Source organism: Rhinatrema bivittatum, chromosome 3 (assembly GCF_901001135.1).
Source record: "Rhinatrema bivittatum chromosome 3, aRhiBiv1.1, whole genome shotgun sequence".
Classification (NCBI taxonomy): Eukaryota; Metazoa; Chordata; class Amphibia; order Gymnophiona; family Rhinatrematidae; genus Rhinatrema; species Rhinatrema bivittatum.
The window spans coordinates 179,543,882-179,558,782 of record NC_042617.1 but is presented as its reverse complement, the minus strand read 5'-3'; the positions used below and the strand labels follow the sequence as shown (position 1 = coordinate 179,558,782).

General features: G+C 38.2%; 1 protein-coding gene across 10 annotated transcripts in view; it reads right to left on the bottom strand.

Annotated features, from left to right (window-relative positions):
- Nucleotides 1-3,890: 3,890 nt before the first annotated feature.
- Nucleotides 3,891-14,901, bottom strand: part of CEP170 (centrosomal protein 170) — a 350,277-nt gene continuing 339,266 nt past the window's right edge. For all 10 annotated transcript variants that reach the window (XM_029593969.1, XM_029593972.1, XM_029593975.1 and 7 more), the window contains one exon: nucleotides 3,891-6,802. In XM_029593969.1, the coding sequence (XP_029449829.1) occupies nucleotides 6,516-6,802 (287 nt within the window). In that variant the 3' untranslated portion in view covers nucleotides 3,891-6,515. The remainder of the gene's footprint in view (nucleotides 6,803-14,901) is intronic.

The window sequence follows — 14,901 nt, the reverse complement described above, 5'->3', positions numbered from 1 at the left end:
ATCAAACGCACAGGAAAAACTATATAAAGTAAAATAATAAAACATTGAAAACATTAAATAAATATAAAATATATTAATGCAATTTAAAATAAAATACATAAAATAAAGATTAAAATACAGGGACTTATACAGAATATATTTGGGGAAGACAACCCAGAAGGTAAAATAAGTCCACCTGTAATGAATAAAAGATGTAATAAAAATAATACAAGCCTAAAGCATGACTCAAATAATCATTTGCACTGATTACGACACATTTATATATTAAAATATGCTTGTTCAAATGGAGCTAAAGACAGATAGGGTGAGCTATCAATAGCCACATCAAGCTGTCTGTCATCTTTTGGTGGTGAGAAAATAGTATATAATGTAAGCGTTGACACCCAAGTGAATGCTAGATAAGAATGTAGTTAAGTAGCAGAAGGCTGTAGACTTGAGATCTTTAAGCTGTTCTCCATTCCTATAAGGAAGGTAAAGTGGTAGAAAAGAGAAACTGCCAGATAGTGTGTGTAGCGAGTGTGTATACTTTTACCTTTTTGCAGGGAAAGAGACAGGTCAAAAATCTGAATGTCCCAAAGCCAGTGACCTTGAAAGGGCTAGATGACATGAATGAGTTCTGCCAGAAAGTCTGGAGGAAGATAGCGAGTAGAAGTCAGCAGGGTCCAGGGTTGACAAATAGGAGCATGAGAGGGAAGTGGCAACAGATGCCAAGCAGTACCAGGCTTTGTTGGAGGAGGAGCCAAGGGCCACCTATACTTATCCAACTTCTCTTGAGGTATTGCAGCATGTTGAAGATGAGGAAGAGGCCAAGTTCTTTGAAGAGGGCAACTTCTCTGGTGGAGAAGATGAGATATCTTGTACTCTATGCTACAATTAATCAAAAGGTTAGTTTTGCTTTTGTCACTTTCCTTTTCTATTTTCTGTTTCTGAATATGATCTATCCTATGTTGAAGGCTTGAGAGGAAGTATATATTTGAAGAATTGGTTCTAATTTGTATCCTGTCACCCACCCACTTCCCCTTTCTCTACTTTGCTTTTATAGATTGCTCCAGCAGCAAAGATACCCTTATATTTTTTATTCAATGTATAAAAAATGTTTTAACTTCACTTTTCATTATTTAGGAATGATTGATTATATTGGGGCAGATTTTAAAAAAGTACGCCGGATTTTAAAAGATACTAACTAACCCGTCCCCCAGCCCTAATTCCCCCCTCCCCACCTTTATTTCAAAAGTTACGTCTGCCCGAAGCAGGCGTAACTTGCGCATGCCGGTGTGCCATGTTCCGGCCCGGGGGCTGGTTCGGAGGCCGCGTCCACGCCCCCGGAATGCCCATGGGCCAGAACCTATGCAACATAGGCTCGGCATGCGCAGGGGGTGGAAGGGGCAGCTTTTCGGGGGTTATGCGCATATCTTACGCGCGTACCCCTCTGAAAATCTACCCCACTATATGTAATTTACTATGGCCTGCATTTATCAAAATGCAGTAAATATCGCATGCGATAGGAAAAGGGGTGTGTTTTATGGTAATAGCCTATTTATCGCAAAGTGCAATATCTTAGCGCTTTGCATAGGTATTACCACAGAGTGCGATAACTTTTTCACACTTTGCAGTAAGTACCAAAATTGTAATTCTTACCTACAACAGCTGGGGGGGGGGGGGGGGGGGGGGGCGGGGCGGGGGAAGAGAGAGAGAAAGAGAGAGAGCCTAGCTATAGGGCCCTTATACTAGTTAGGTATTTATACCTCTATATGAGGCCCAACTAGTTACTCGAGGTGAGGTTTAGGTAGTAGTGTAGGGGTTAGGGGCCACTTTGACATGCAGATTGAGACATACAAACAGAACAGTACATTCTTGTGAAGATTTGATGTCCTTCAGAGTGAGGAAACTCACCCAAAGATGAGATTTGTACAATGTTCTTTCAACCTAGCTTGATGGACTCTCTACCTTATCGCATGCGAAAACACCATAAAACAATTTGATAAATGAGCCCCTATATTAGCAATTTTTAATGCTGAACAGTGCTGCCTATTATAATTGTTTGCAGTTTTGTAAATCATTTTGATAGTATTATGAAATTGTGATCAAGAAAAACAACAAATTTGGGCAGACTCTGAGTAAATCTACAAAGTAGAAACATAGCATGTATGTGTGTAAGTAGCATGTAATCGCATATATTCTATTTTATAAACATCAAACGTATGTGCATATTTTCAGTTATGCGCACACATTTCCTGGTGCAAAAAAGGGGCAGCCTAGACTCACAGTCAAGTGGTATGCGAGGAAGTTGTTATTTTATAAGAGATTTACACATATTGAACAATTTTATACCTGTTAATTGACTAGCACAAGTGAAATCAGACTTGTTTGTTGTCTGCAATTTTTGGGTGGGAGGTGGGGGTGAACAGGGGAGAATTCAGGGTGAAGTACTAGAGGTTTAGCTGAACTGGAGAAGGATTGGATGAACTCATGGAGGTTATCAGCAAACTTTAAAATAGACCTGTTTCTGCATATAAATCATGGTTTTTATGTATACGTTATTTTTTTGCATGTAAAATATATGCGCATATATTTATTAAATAGATAGCGAAAGTGCTTTCATTGCATTGCAGACATAAGTGTTTATATTCAGGGCAGAACTACGCTATATTTTATAAATTGTGCAGCACTGCACAATTTATAAAATACTAGGATAAATTTCTATGCTTCTTACTTACACATTCAAATCCAGTATCGCAGTAGGTTTGAAAGTTAGTGTCTATATACAGTAGTGACTCTTTACAACCTTTCAATTAAAGGGTTTGAAAAGGAAAATAATCAAATCTAGAAAAAAAAATTCAAAACTACTCCACTTCCTTAATTAATCTTATCTGTAGCCCACCCAATTTAATTATTTCCTATCAAATGCTCATACTGAGTTCTAATCTTAGGAGTGCATGTGGCAGTGAATGTCTCAGTTTCTTACACAGAACTGGGACTGATATATCATACCTACTTCACAATGTACAAGAAAAAGGCTAACTAGAAACAATTTCAATAATCAGAGTTTTCCTTGAAAACTTTGCAGACCCCAAAAGATCATATTTGATGATACTCAATTTTGCACTCTTAAATCTACCACCACCCAAGTTTAAATTTTCACAGTGATAGCCTACTGTTTTAATGCAAAGATTTTATTTTTCTTTGTATGTCTTATCTATCTTGACTAGACTGTAAACGTTAAGGAGTAGAAACTGTTTTGCTGCATATATCTAGTATGCACTAGAAAAATCATGATTTTTTTTAATATTTCAAGTTACCTTTTTAATGGTGTGTCTTATATATATATATATATATATAATATAAATTCTTCATAACAATAACAATTAAAAATAAATCAGCATGTTTAGATTCAAAAGGCAGAGTGGTTGGGATAAGAGGGGATGGGAATAAGATAGAGGAATTAATAATCATTTGATGGGTCTCGAATTGTTTACACAAGTCACACAAAGCATTAAGCAAACAACTACTGAAGGATTTTATAGTCACTCTTGTCTACTGGGCTAAGAAACAATAGCTAGAATGAATTTCTAGTATTTAGCTCCAAGAGGTGTGCAAATGAACTTGTTAGAAAGCAGAGGAATGCACTGGGACTGATTGATTCTGGTTGTTTCACATCAAAGTCAGACCACAATTGCCTGAAGTGTGATCCATTTGTTAACAAAATCAAAGAAAAATACCATTTTAAATATTTAAAAGCTTGCATATCATTTGGCCCTACAGCAGTGAAGAAAATAAGAAAACAATTCAAACAGCTTTATCATTAATTCTAGATGGACTTTTGATGTGACATCACTCAAGAAGGTTTTCCAATTCTTAGGATAAAAATAAAGTACAAACCTTTTATGTCATAAAGTTCAAGAAATACTTTATTTTGAAATGGAATCATAAATGCAAACATATAACAAAAAGTAACAAAAATAAATAAGGGGAATATTGTGTCCATACAAAAAAGAACAACACATGGTAAATGCAAAACATTCATTACAGAACACAAAAGTGTAAACGTTTGAAGAACACAAACCATTTTGTGTTGCGTATACATATTTACTTAAACAGTCTTCTATTTTCCATTCTTAGTTAAAGAGAAACTCTGTACCAGAACATTAAACAGAAGAGAAACATTGATTTTTTTTTAAGTTTCTAGCTTAACTTTTTTTTTTTTTTTTTAATATATATATTTATATATTTATATATTATGACCCTGTCCAAAAAAGGCCAAACCCAGACAGCCAGAAGTCTCAGCCCATGGAATAAACTTCATATTCATACAAGTTACCTTCCATGGCCCGACAGTTCTAGTTGGGTAGGGCCCTATAAGTTCTATAGGCACAGAATGGAGGAAAACCCTTAATAAGGCCTCCAGAGTTTTAAAAAATACATTTTCCAACAGCTTCTGTTAAATGGTTTGATTCAAGCTTCTCTTCTACGCTGAAGTGGAGAATTTAACTTCCTACCAGGCATATTCTATTTTATTTTCCATTTTAAACAAAAATACAAGATCCATTATACAACAGTATTTTTTTACACTAACAAAAAGATCATTTTTGCTTCTTAACTGGTCCAAGTTACAGATTAAATATTTTTTATTGACTTCTGAAATTCTGTACAGTTGAAAAAAACGTACAGAGTTTTTTTTCCCCTAAACAAAGGTAGTATAGGATTATTGCTGAACTGTCAAAAGATCTATTAAAATAAAAGGTGCAAAACCATTTTTCACCCTTAAGATACAGATCATTGAAAATTCCAGTCTACAAAGTTATATTTAGCAGAATTTCTTTTCCAAATTACAGTGTTCTGGAAATATGAGGGCATTTACTGTTGTTGCTCTTTCACATGTTAAGCTCCTGGGACAACTAATAAGGGAAGTAGCCCTACACAGGATATATCTTAAACTTGCAAAATAAAGGGATTACCAAAAGAGTTATATTACATATTACCTTCCATACTCCTTAGAGTATAGGTAGAAGACAGAAGGGGAAAATTTACTACACAGTATACAAAAATGCCTACAGAAACAATTTGCATGGAAGTAATGTTTGACTATCTGGTAACCAAGGAAGGAGCACTATACTTCTATATCCTATTCTCTTAGAGAATTATCTCAGTCTTTTATAGAGAAACAAAAGTCATGATCATCTGAAGCAACAGCCACCCATTATTTCTGCAAATGTCACATTTTAACTTGGCAACGGGGTATATGAACTGATTTACATTAGTCTCTAGATCCAGAGTCTTGCTCTCTCTCTCTAATTGTATCTCACATATCTTTAGATCCATTTTATTTTTCTAACTAACATTTGGACTGAAATAAGAGATAACATTTTTCTACTTTTATTGAAAAACTTTTGAACAATTCAAAAGCACCAAATATATCTTTTGGAAAGAGGATGAAAACAGTCATGTGACAACAAGTTAACACTATTAGTAGGTTTCTATGTACAAGAAAAGACAGTTAGCTCATTATTTATATATCGATATGTTCACCTTCTATAACACTCCCAGCAAATTCTTAGTGCAAACATAATAGCTATACTTGGTAAAACCCTCAAGTCAATTTATATAGCAATGAGAATATATAAATCACATAATAATCTGAAATCTTCAATACACAAGAATGAATGTGTGGTGAAATCTGCCTTACCTTGTATAGTAATAAGTCAATGTATTCCTAAATATAAATGCCTGTTATATAGAAATCATTAAATGCCCAAACCAAATAAACTAAGAAGTCCATTTCACACCACATTGGCACAGGGGATTTCATTAAAGTTGTATGTTGGTTTCTTGCATATCACACAATAGCTTAAACAATAGCCTTTAATGAAGACAAAATGGTTACAATTCTATTTGCAGAACATGCAACCACAACCCTGCCAAAATTGCTTTTCTATATTTTGCAGTTTAAAGAGTTAGCAAATCCTCAGGAAAGCTTGGAAGAACATTTAACAAACTTTTCTTTTCACATTTAGTATTTTTTTTGTATTTCTACTTTCACAATGAATAAAAATGCTTAGATAAAGGACTTTTGTTTTTTGAAATACACTTGAACTGGTTTCGTATACCTGCCTTAATCACAAATAAAGTATTAGGATTCCAATAGAGATTAAACAATAGGACCAGAGTAACTCTAGGGGACAAAAAAGGGTTTACATCAGCAGCCTCTGGAATCTAAGCAGAATATTAGGCAAATAAGCACTAGTCATTTTTCTGGTACAAAATGGTTAAAGAAAAACAGGAAGGAAAAAGCAGAAAATATTAAGATACCAAATTGAATAGAAATACAAAAAAGGATTTTCCTGACATTTTAGTAACTCTTTAATGGTTTAATTGAATCGATGTAATGGCCAAAACAATATTAGAATAAAGACAAATTAGTACAAATTGCAGTTAACCAAGCTTTTGCTTTTCAGTCGACAATGACATTTTATTCCTAGCCATTTCATGTGAAAAGGTGTTCAGCAGCAAAAATAATGTCATTCCTGTATGGTAGTATCTTCTTCTTCTCCATCTGGGTTGAACCTATTAAAATGTATGCTGAAGTCAGGTTCAGATTCAACACTGTCAAATTCAGATGAAACTGAGATGATGGCAGACCGGACAGCTCTGGCTTCTGGCTGACCATGCATTGTCACTTCAGTGCAGATAGTTTGGGACGTAGGCGTGGACTTCAGCTTGGACTGAGCTGGTAACATAGAACTGCTGAATCCCAAGCTGTTGAGGGCATCTAGTGTTCCATCTGGGTCAATCATAGCATTGATCACTAAAGGAATCAAGAACAAAAAGTAGACAGAACAATCAGGGCAAGGTTAATTTACAGTCTCTCTCATATGTTTCAGCATTATGCTTCACTTATCTTTTTACATGTCTTCATAAACTAGCTATAAGGATAAGAAACAGCAGAACACCAAGTATACACTTCAACAGATCCTGTACAAGCTTCACATCATCAAAAGGAATGTAGATCATATTTTGAACAAACAAAAATGCTTTGCCCTAGAATGCAATGAAATTACTGTACCGTCATACAGCATTAAAGTATAGCTGTACACAGAATTGTAGATTATTAAAATTATTACCTATACAAAGCAAGTAATACAATCAGAACTTTGTCCTATCAACTTTAAAAAGAGACTAAAAACCTGGCTATTTGAGCAAGCATTCTAAGTACGACAACAACATACATCAACACCATCACACCAGCCATCTCTCCAAATTAAGACTATCCATTCATGCCACCCTTACAATTTAGTAACCCTACTCTTCTTCAGCTACCCCATAGCTTTATTCCTCTCATATTAAATTATGCGCCTTTTAATATTAATTTGCGTTTGCTCTCCCCCCTTGTAATTATGTGCCAAGTTTCTCCCCATGTAACCTGACCCAAGTTTTATGCCCTGTTCTCTGTAATTGCATTTCACATGCCTGTTTTTCAGTTACAATGTAAACCGAGACGATATGTAAAATTTACAGGAATCCCGGTATAAAAAAATGTTAAATAAATAATAAATAAATAAATATGAATCTATGAAAGAGAAAAGAGTGAAAGTAAGAAAAACATCTGGAGTGTACACAAAAAAGAAACTTCTAAATATACTACCTAGGGATGCGAATCGGGTGCCCAATCATTCCCGCTTTCGGGTTCGTCTGGCCGCGGGAAAATCTCGTTTTCCCACAGATCCCCGGTTTTTTGTTTTTTTTAGTGAAAAATCGTTTTTCGGGTTAGTACGCGCTAACGGGAATTAGCGCGCACTAACAAAAATAGCAAAAAGTAACAAAAAATAACAAAATAAATGGTTTTTTGTTAGTGCGCGCTAACTCCCATTACTGCGCGCTAGTTAGCGCGCAGTAATGGGAGTTAGCGCGCAGTATTGGGAGTTAGCGCGCAGTAATGGGAGTTAGCACACACTAACCCGAAAAACGATTTTTACGAAAATTCGGGGGGGGAGAAAGTGATCGTTTCTTTTTTTATCCGATATATTAACGCATTTAGAAATATCGTACGATATTTCAGTTCGTTAGAAAAACGATTAACATCCCAATACTATCTAGTAGAAATGTGATAGTGACTTGACAAGATATGCAGAGGTGGAGGATGCAAAGCAGGGAACAGTTTGCCATAAGCTTGTCTTCCAGAAGTTTCCATGAAGGTAGGTTCTTTGATAGATTTGAAAGAGCAGTGAAAGGTTTTTGTGTCTAGTGTGTAAGGAGGAGTTCCCGAGGCAGAATGGATTAAAAAAAAAAGACAGATATATGTGCACCACAAAAAACTGGGCAGAAAGGAGGAGGAAACAACAATAAAGTTGTTGATGGCTTATGATTTAACAAATCTAATGTTAGAATTCTGACAGGTTTATTCCTGATTCTCTGTGGTGAACTCTATCCAGACTGAACAGTACACATGCTAATTTTTAAAATAAATACAGTAGGATGTCAATAGATATTGGCTGAAAGCCCCAAAACCTAAGAGTAAAACTGGGCAACATGAAGCAAACTGTAATGTGAACAATGTAGAGAAAACAATGCTAGCAAATCAATCATTTGCACACAGTACATATTGGCACAGAATTATATTTTCCAAAGTTTATTTAAATGTTTTCACGGTTGCAAGGTCTCTCCAGAACTTTGGCATTCAATCTATACAGATACAAGCAAATCTTCAAATGGCCATTAGCCGCTGTCCGGGGAAGTACGTACTGGCAGCTGGCCGGCGCGTGGAAACTAGTTGCGCTCTGGAGGAGCAGTAAGTAGTAAAATAAAAAAATTGGCGATAGCTTGGGTTTAGGGGGCGTGGAGGAGAGGGGAAGAGGAAGGAAGGTTAGGTAGGGGGGATAGGGAACTGGGAGAGGCCCGATTGTGTCGCCGTGCGTATTTAGTGAAAATTCCCCCTTGTGCGCGGCCATTAGATTTTATAACATGTGCGCGCCGGGAACCACGCGTTGCTTTTAAAATCGACCCCATACTGCAGTTTAAGTGTTTAATTGTAATTGCACAGTAATTTCAATTTCATGCACATTAAATCATATTCCCCTTCATATAACCTTGTGGCTGTAATTCAAATATTAATTGATCAAACTAACAATACTGTTCAAGATTACTTTGTGACAGGCATGATGACAGACAGGAATAAAAGAAAATTTGGTAAATAAATTTAAAATCTCCAATGTTTTCTGTTAGGGTGCCTAACGCTTTTAATACAACTTTTTTTTTTGTCTTAAAGCAAACTTGAATGATGTCTTTGCAGATAGATCTGCTGTATTACTATAAAGATGTATTTATCTTACAGATGACCACAAACGCCTCTTTATATGCAATTTTTCCTTCTGTTAAAATTTGTTTTATATTATGCAGGATAACTAAAAGGGGTATTTAACTTTATTTATATTCTGCTTTTTTTGCACTTTTTTTTTCAGCGCTTCAAAATGGATTATATTCAGGTACTGTAGGTATTTGACTCTTGTCCCATAAAGATCTACTTCTGTGCATGTTTTTGATGCCTATGAGCTTTGCTGGCTGTTCCAGGGCACAGACATGCATAAGATATACTGTATGGTCCCAATATGATACTTATGCCTGAATATGGCGTTAAAGATTGTGGACAGAAGCCTTAAATGTTATGCCTACCATTTAATATAATAACCTGTTGGTTATTTTTTTATTTCAATAGATGATTGTATAGCAGCCAGCATTTAGGCCTTTGTAGGAAAGCAATATGTAATATTGGTAATATACTAGTGAAGTTCAAGTAATACCAGGGAAGGAATTTTTAGAACTAATGAATACATTTAAATCAGCTATTCAAGCCATATAATTCGCTAATACATTACTATAGCTTGTTATTCATTCTAGTGCACACATTATTTTATATAATACATGGTTAGTGTATCTTCTCCCTTTCTCCCTCCAAATGAACAAAGAGTAAATTGTTTACCCATAACAGATGTTTTCTGAGGATTGCAGAATGTAAATCCACATAACTAGGCAACATCATCCACAGCAGTCTGAACAGACTTTTCCAAAAGCTGTATAAAGCTTTAGCATGCTCTCTCCAAGCATCTCACATTGTCGTTGTTGCACAGACCCCCTTCAGAAACCAACTTCTTGGGGAGGTAGGTGGCTATGTGTGGGACTATCATCCTGCCAGCAAGATAATCACCACAATTGGGAATCTGTAGCTATAGGTTGCCTATCAAAAACGGGGGAAAAGGCATGAGCAACACAGAACTGACAGGCAAACATGAACAGCTTTCTGAGCAACCTGAAATAATAATAAGCTTTCCAAACTGTGTCACGACACGTTAGTGTGTCACCTGCAGTGTGCAGATGTGTCGCGCGCCGCACCGTCAACTCCGACGTGAGTTTGGGCTTTTTTTTTCTAGCGATTCTTTTTTTTTTTTTCAGTTCGTGGGTTGCTTATTATTGGGCGATTTTTGCTGTTAATCGCGGTTTTTTTAGGCTTGGTGGGTGGGACTTGAGCCCAGCTGTTCCTGTCATTGGCTGCTGCTGCCGATGAGGCCTGGCCACGAGGAGTACTGACTGCAAGCAACAGTGTCTGGTGATCATGGAAGGTGCTATGCACCACGGCAGGCTTGAACCCTGAAGGGAGTGAAGCACTTAACTGGTAACAATAAAAAAAGAAGAGTGTGGGGGCCAGACATGTGCTTGGGGGGGGGGGGAGAGATGAGTGTGTGGGGGACAGACATGTGCTTGGGCTTGTTTTTTCATGAAAAACTGGCAACAATCAAAAAGAAGAGGTACATGAGTGTGGGGGCCAGACATGCCTGGGGGGGGGGGGTGGGGGGAAGATAAGCATATGGGTGACAGACATGTGCTTGGGCTTGTTTTTTTTGGAAAATAGCACTTGGAATATTATATATTTTTAATATAAATGAAAGGTTTTCATGAGATAGGTTGTGTCGTGAAACATTTTATTTATGTATATATTTAAAGAAACATACATAAATTGTCGAAATATGTTTCGTTCATTTAACCTTTAACCTCTGTCGTGAAATTATGTTTGTCTAAAAAGTGTGTCACCAAATGAAAAGTTTGGAAAGCTCTGCTCTAGAGAGAATGGTATTTGGTTCTAACCCTCAAAGAGATTTTGGAGGACAGATTGCTCAAACCTAATGTCATGTCAGGAGTCAGTATCCAAACAAAAGCGAGAAGTAAATTGTGGAATGAACTCCATGTCATGATGGCAAATCTCTTCAATGGAAATCGAGCTTAGATGTGCAAATGCTGCTGCCATGACTGTAACATTAAGAGCCTTGACATAGCTTCTAGAGTTAGGCAGGCCTGGGAATAACAAAAGGAGATGCATTCCACTGTTCAATTAGGCAAAGCATATTTTGTTACAGTGATCCAAAGCCTACATCAAAAGAAATAAAAGATGTATATAGGCCACTCCAGGCAGACAGCTAAGGCTTTAATAAAGTCCAAACTATGTAAGGTTTGCTCATCCTAGTAGATATATGGCCCTGAAAATAATGTTGGAAGGATGGCTGACTAGTTAAGGTGGAAATTCAATAACAGACAGGAACAGGAAAAATGCGTTTTGAACTACCCTCTTGTGATGAAATCTAATATATGGTGGATAAGGCACTAGGGCCTAGAGCTCAGTGACTATGGTCTGAGTTTACTGCCATTAGATACAAGACCTTCCAGGTAGCTCCTAAGAATTTAGAGGCTCTAAAGGAACCTTCATCAATTGGCATAGTAGCACATTGAGGTCTCGTGTTGCTGCAGATGGCTTGATGGAAGCTACATTTGAAGCAAGCCCCACATAAATATGACAACAAAGGCTATACACAGATGGGCTTATCTTCTATATACTGGTGGAATGTACCAATTGTTCCGAAGTGAATCCTGAATTTGTCTTGAGATCAAACTCTGAAAGATGCAATAAGGTATTTAAGCAGTTTCTGTGGGATGTAGGAGGAAAGGATTTGGGCCTTTCCCTCACACTAAATGGAAAACATCCTTCATTTGAAACTATAAGACCTCCTAGTGAAATCCTTTCTAGAAGCCAAAAGGACCTGAAACACTCCTACAGAGAATCCAAAAGAAAAGATTACTGCACTCTCAACATCCAGGCTTCGAGGACTAGGGAGCAGATGCTGGGATGAAATAGCATTACCTGATTCTGAATGATAAGAGATGAGGAATTCCCCAATCAGACTAGATCCCTGATGGACAACTCTTGAAGTTATGGGATCACAGTTCCATGGTTTCTTCTGATTTTTAGTATGGTCTTTGCAATTCAGCCCTGGAGAATATGCATACAGGAGAAGCCTTCTCCAAAAAAGAGAAAAAAGTATCTGATGCTAGCCTCCCCTCTAATTGTCACCTAGAATAAAACTGGGAATCAATCCATTCACAGAAGCCAAACAGATCTATCATGGGTGTTCCCCACCCTTGAAATAATCTGTCTGCCACCTTCTGGTCGAAGCATCACTCATGGGGGTTTAGGACTTGACTCAATCTTGCTGTTAGAACATTGTCTTTTTCTATCAGATAAGTGACTCTTAAAGTCAGCCTCCAGGAGATGGTAGGGATGTACAGAGGGACGGCATACGTTGCATTCGGGATTCGTATTCGTCAGGGGGCAGATACGTTGCATTCAGCAAGGGGGCCCCCCGATACGTTCCTGCGTTCATTCTTATTCGTTTGTATGTCACAGGGGCCGACCAATGGCACTGGTAGCCCCTGTGACATAGTGAGGGCAAAGGCTATCGGCACCATTTTGAATACTGACAGCAGATGGCCCGAGTGCAGGAGGGTCCCTTCCTGACCCCCACAAGACTTGCCAAAAGTCCCTGGTAGTCCAGCGGGGGTCCGGGAGCCATCTCCTGCACCCGGGCCGTTGGCTGCCAGTAATCAAAATGGCGCCGATAGCCTTTGCCCTTACTATGTCACAGGGGCTACCGGTGCCATTGGTCAGCCCCTGTCACATAGGAGCACAAGATGGCGCCGGCCACACATTGCTCCTACCATGTGACAGGAGCCGACCAATGGCACCGGTAACCCCTGTGACATAGTAAGGTCAAAGGGTATTGGCGCCATTTTGAATACCGGCAGCCGAGGGCGAGAGTGCAGGAGATGGCTCCCAGACCCTCCGCTGGACCACCAGGGAGTTTTGGTAAGTCTTGGGGGGGGGTCAGGAGGGTGGGGGGTTTGTTTAAATTCACTCCTTTAGACGGCCGAATAATTTGGCGAAGATTCGTTGTATTCGTGGGGAATCGCGATATGTTTTGTTTCCCCACGAATACAACAAATAAGGCCCTATACGTTGCAGATTACCAGTATGTTGGAAACGAATGCACACCCCTAGGAGATGGCCCAATATCATACTCTGACAGTTTCTCCACACAAGAGGTATGAGCCTGATTCTCCTTGCTTGTTCAGAAAGAACATGACTACCTGAATGTTTGTCTGAATTAGAAGAGTTTTGTTGGTCAACTTACTTAGGAACAGAGTCAATTATGGCAGATAAAGACCAATATGTTTCAGTCTACCAATGCTTTAGGATTGTAACCACCACTCTGTGCACGTTACCCCAATGCATTTCTGGAAGCACAAAGTAGTCATACTACTGCTAATTTCTGAAAAATCTTAAGAGTGAATTTTTAAGGCCACCCAGATACACGCATATCTCCCACTGTGTGAAAATCTCATTCAGTTTCAAAAAGGAGCATGGTCTGGGTGGGGAATGGGCATTTCAAGGCATGGCCAAGAGTGTGTATGTAAATACTTATGTGCCCCAGTGAAAGCTTCAGGAAATTGATCTAATAGGATTCCTGAGCAAACCAGGAACTTCAAGTGTGGAACCCTGTGCAGCCTGGAAATGTCTGTCATCAGGGTAATTTGGTTAAAATGAAATTTGGAAATAATACCTTTTGCCATATTGGAATGAATCAGCCACTAAGTCTGAGCTGTTGTGTAACTTATTTGCCCTCATAGATTCTGTGTAGCCTGTGATCGCTGAAATCTTAAGGTGCACTGGCCACTTTGCCATGAAAATTTCGATACTCTCAATTTATTCCGAGAAGATGTTTGCTGATTCTATATGACTCCCCACACAACGAACAACAAGTTGATGATTCTGTTTTGTGGGAGAAAAGCTTTTGCCCAAGTTGTATCTAGCACAGCTCTATAAATTCCAATTGGTATGTCAGAGTTAAATGGGATTTATAGTCATTTAAAATGAATCTTAGCAACCCCAGCATCTGAATGGCTTTGCAATTAGATTTGTTTGTACTCTCCCCAGATGTGCATCTGAGCAGCCAATCATCCAATTAGGGAAATCTATTCACTCCCATTCTGCATAGATACGCTATTACCATGGCTAGATATTTTGTAACTATATATGGTGCTAGGCCAAACACAATACTGGATTTGGTGCTCTCCTATGATGAAACTGAGATATTTCCTTTGACTAAGATGTAATCCTATGTCAGCAATTGCAAAGACGAGGCCAAGGAACCTGCTGGTGACAAGGATTTGAGAGTGGAGGAAAATGTTTCATAAAAACATAAGAACTTGCCATACTGGGTCAGACTGAAGGTCCATCAAGCCAAGTATCCTGTTTCTACAGTAGCCAATCCATGTTACAAGTACCTGGCAGGATCCCAAACAGTAAAGAGATCCCATGCTGCTATTACATGTGATAAGTAGTGGCTTTTTCTTAAGTCAACATGATTAATAAGTTTATTGATGTCTCCTACAGGACGATGGGAGAGATAGAGCATATAGCACTGGATGAATAGGTAGATATAATTGGCATCTTTGAGACCTGGTGGAAGGAAGATAAACAATGGGACACCAGGGTACAAATTATATCGAAATGATAGGATGGATCAA